This window comes from Montipora capricornis, chromosome 6 (genome assembly GCF_036669925.1).
Source record: "Montipora capricornis isolate CH-2021 chromosome 6, ASM3666992v2, whole genome shotgun sequence".
In the NCBI taxonomy this organism is placed as follows: Eukaryota; Metazoa; Cnidaria; class Anthozoa; order Scleractinia; family Acroporidae; genus Montipora; species Montipora capricornis.
In genome coordinates, this window is record NC_090888.1 from 52709163 (window position 1) to 52711662 (window position 2500).

General features: G+C 37.2%; 1 protein-coding gene across 1 annotated transcript in view; it reads left to right on the top strand.

Annotated features, from left to right (window-relative positions):
• Positions 1-391: 391 nt before the first annotated feature.
• LOC138052463 (dynein axonemal heavy chain 5-like) overlaps positions 392-2500 on the top strand; it is a 103047-nt gene continuing 100938 nt past the window's right edge. The window contains exons 1-3 of the mRNA XM_068898969.1: positions 392-646; positions 868-944; positions 1643-1732. Of these exons, the coding sequence (XP_068755070.1) occupies positions 547-646; positions 868-944; positions 1643-1732 (267 nt within the window). The 5' untranslated portion in view covers positions 392-546. The remainder of the gene's footprint in view (positions 647-867; positions 945-1642; positions 1733-2500) is intronic.

A 2500-nucleotide genomic window follows, 5' to 3' on the forward strand; every position in this document is an offset into this window, starting at 1 on the left:
ACACCCTGATGAAGAAAGGCAGCGCCTTTCGAAATCTTGGCTTTTTTCTATATATTCCTTCACCTTTATATCAGCCTTACTCTTTTTAGCTTTTTTGCTGTGCTGTAATCTTGTTTGTTTCAAACTTCTGGAAGATGAAATTCTATCGTCAACATTTGACATTTTGAGTGAAAAAGTGCCCCCCCGTTCCTCCTCTTGCTGCGGCCCTGGGAAGCGCAATAATATTGATAAGTTACCGCGAGATGAAACGCTCAATGGGATCTTTGTCAATAATGTCTGTTCAAAAACATTTAAATTTTTAAGATATTTACCTTTGTTAGCTAGGGGGTATTGTGATCAGAGCCAATCATCGGCGGTGTTGAATATAACGTCACCTTGGTGACAGTTCAGTTATATCCCTTCACATTATTCAGGCGATTTGTTCTGATTTATCTAAAAAATCACATCACCCAAACCTCGCATTGAATACTGCAGTTTTATCGTTTTCATGTGCTGGAAGGATTTGGAGAAGATTCGTAGCTGCCTCGGTTCGAATATTTAGAAGTAATGATGTCGGAGGCCGCTCCACCGGAGGAAACTGTGAGATCGCGAGCAGACACACTGCAGAACACCGAAGTTGCGGCTCCATTGGTTTCAAATGCGAAAGGTAATCACATTTTTCTCTTCATATTAGCTGTTAATATTTACTTTGAAATCCTTGACCTGTGCAATTGCAATGTTGATCCGTCGCCCTATGTGCTTTTGCTAAAGTTGTGCGCAATCGATTATGGCGGCATATGCGCGCGTAATGGCCCATAGATCATTGTTGATAGTGTAGTTTCTACTGTTATTCCCAGTTGTATATTAACACAACTTCTCTACTTTTAGACGACGAGGCAAAGAAAGGGCCGAAGAGACGTGGGGCTCCTAGATCGGCGGGAAGGACGGCTGCTAATATCGGCCCGGTAGGTAACAAGGAAGCACGAAGAGATTGAGTTTCATTTGATTCAAATCGTAAACATTTTAATTATGAATCGCTATGGCCACCACAGAAACAACCTTGTTTAAAATTCAAGAGATAAAAATACGGAATACAAGGTTCTTTAATTCTCCATTTTTTAAATTTTGATAAACGGAGGGTATTTAATTTGACGTGAACTAGCAGTGTAGGTGATTTCGGCGTATGTAATCTCTCAACTGCGCTATTACGCTGAATTTAATTAGCAGTAACCTTGAAGCTAGGTAAGTTATTGCGACAATTCATGTTGTCGTAAAGTTTCCATAATTATTGTGATCGTTGCGCAGTAATTTTTTTATGACATTGGGAAAATTAATTCTAAAATGGTTAATTTGATTGTAATTTAAGCTAACACTGTATTAAAAAAAAATTAATGTTTGATGTTATTAGTTTCTTACTTAGTTCGTATGTTAAGAATTGTAATCTATTAGAATGTTTTAGAAATGTGTTTTAGTTATGATTAATAGTTTTTAATTGGATGAGTAATTATTTTGTTAAGTATACACAACCCCACAAGCTTTTTTTAGCTTTAATTTCTCTTGTGTATAAATAAAGATTCTATTCTATTCTATTCTATCCTCACACTGTCAAAGTACTGTCATTGTTTTAAATAATCAGTAAGTTATTTTTCACTTTCGATAACAGAAGAAGACAGTCACCCTTGTAACTGGGTCTGAAGCTATGAAAGAAAGACAGAAACAAGCAAAGGCTCTGAAAGAAGGCCGCAAAGGCAACGTAAGTGCATCATTTTGTTCCTTTATTGACCTTGTCAATAGTTGAAATAATTAAGTAAAAAATAATTTGTTTTCTTCTCAGCCAGTGGACTTATTTGTTGAGCTTCCTTCTTGCAAAATTTGAGTCTGAAAGCAACAGGACTATTGGCATGGAAACATTTAATTGATGTCCATGTAAATTTTACCTTTGAAATATGAAAAAAAATGTTGTTGAGGGGTGTGTGTGACTGATAACCGCTGTTACAACCATCATCTTTTTAATACTAGCGGCCAAACCACTTATTAGGCTTAGTCATCACCAGGGAACGTTACAGACAACCATTAAGAGTCTGTTCACAACAGGATGACTCCATCATGGTGCTTCTGGATACTGACAGTCATGTCACAGCGAAATGTCAGCACTGATTGAGACCAGACAGTACTGGTCAGCTCGTGATAAGATAGAATCAACTGTCTTAAAAAAAGGTCTGGAAGGTTTATACATGGTCAACAACAGTCACATCCAACCATCAGCATCATCACCATGGAAACTGAGAGGAAAAAGTTGATCATTTAATTTTTCTGACATGTTTAGTTTTGCTTGAAGCAGACAATTTCAATTTTCTTACCTCTAGGAAGCCCATACATACTGACCTGTAATTTAAATTTGAGTCTCACTGTGGTTGACCATCAATCAATGAAATGCAGTGTTGTAAAGTACCTGAATGACTGGGGATTGATGAGAAATCAGCAGTTCCTTCTAGAAGAAAAACACATTTTCTCACCTGTC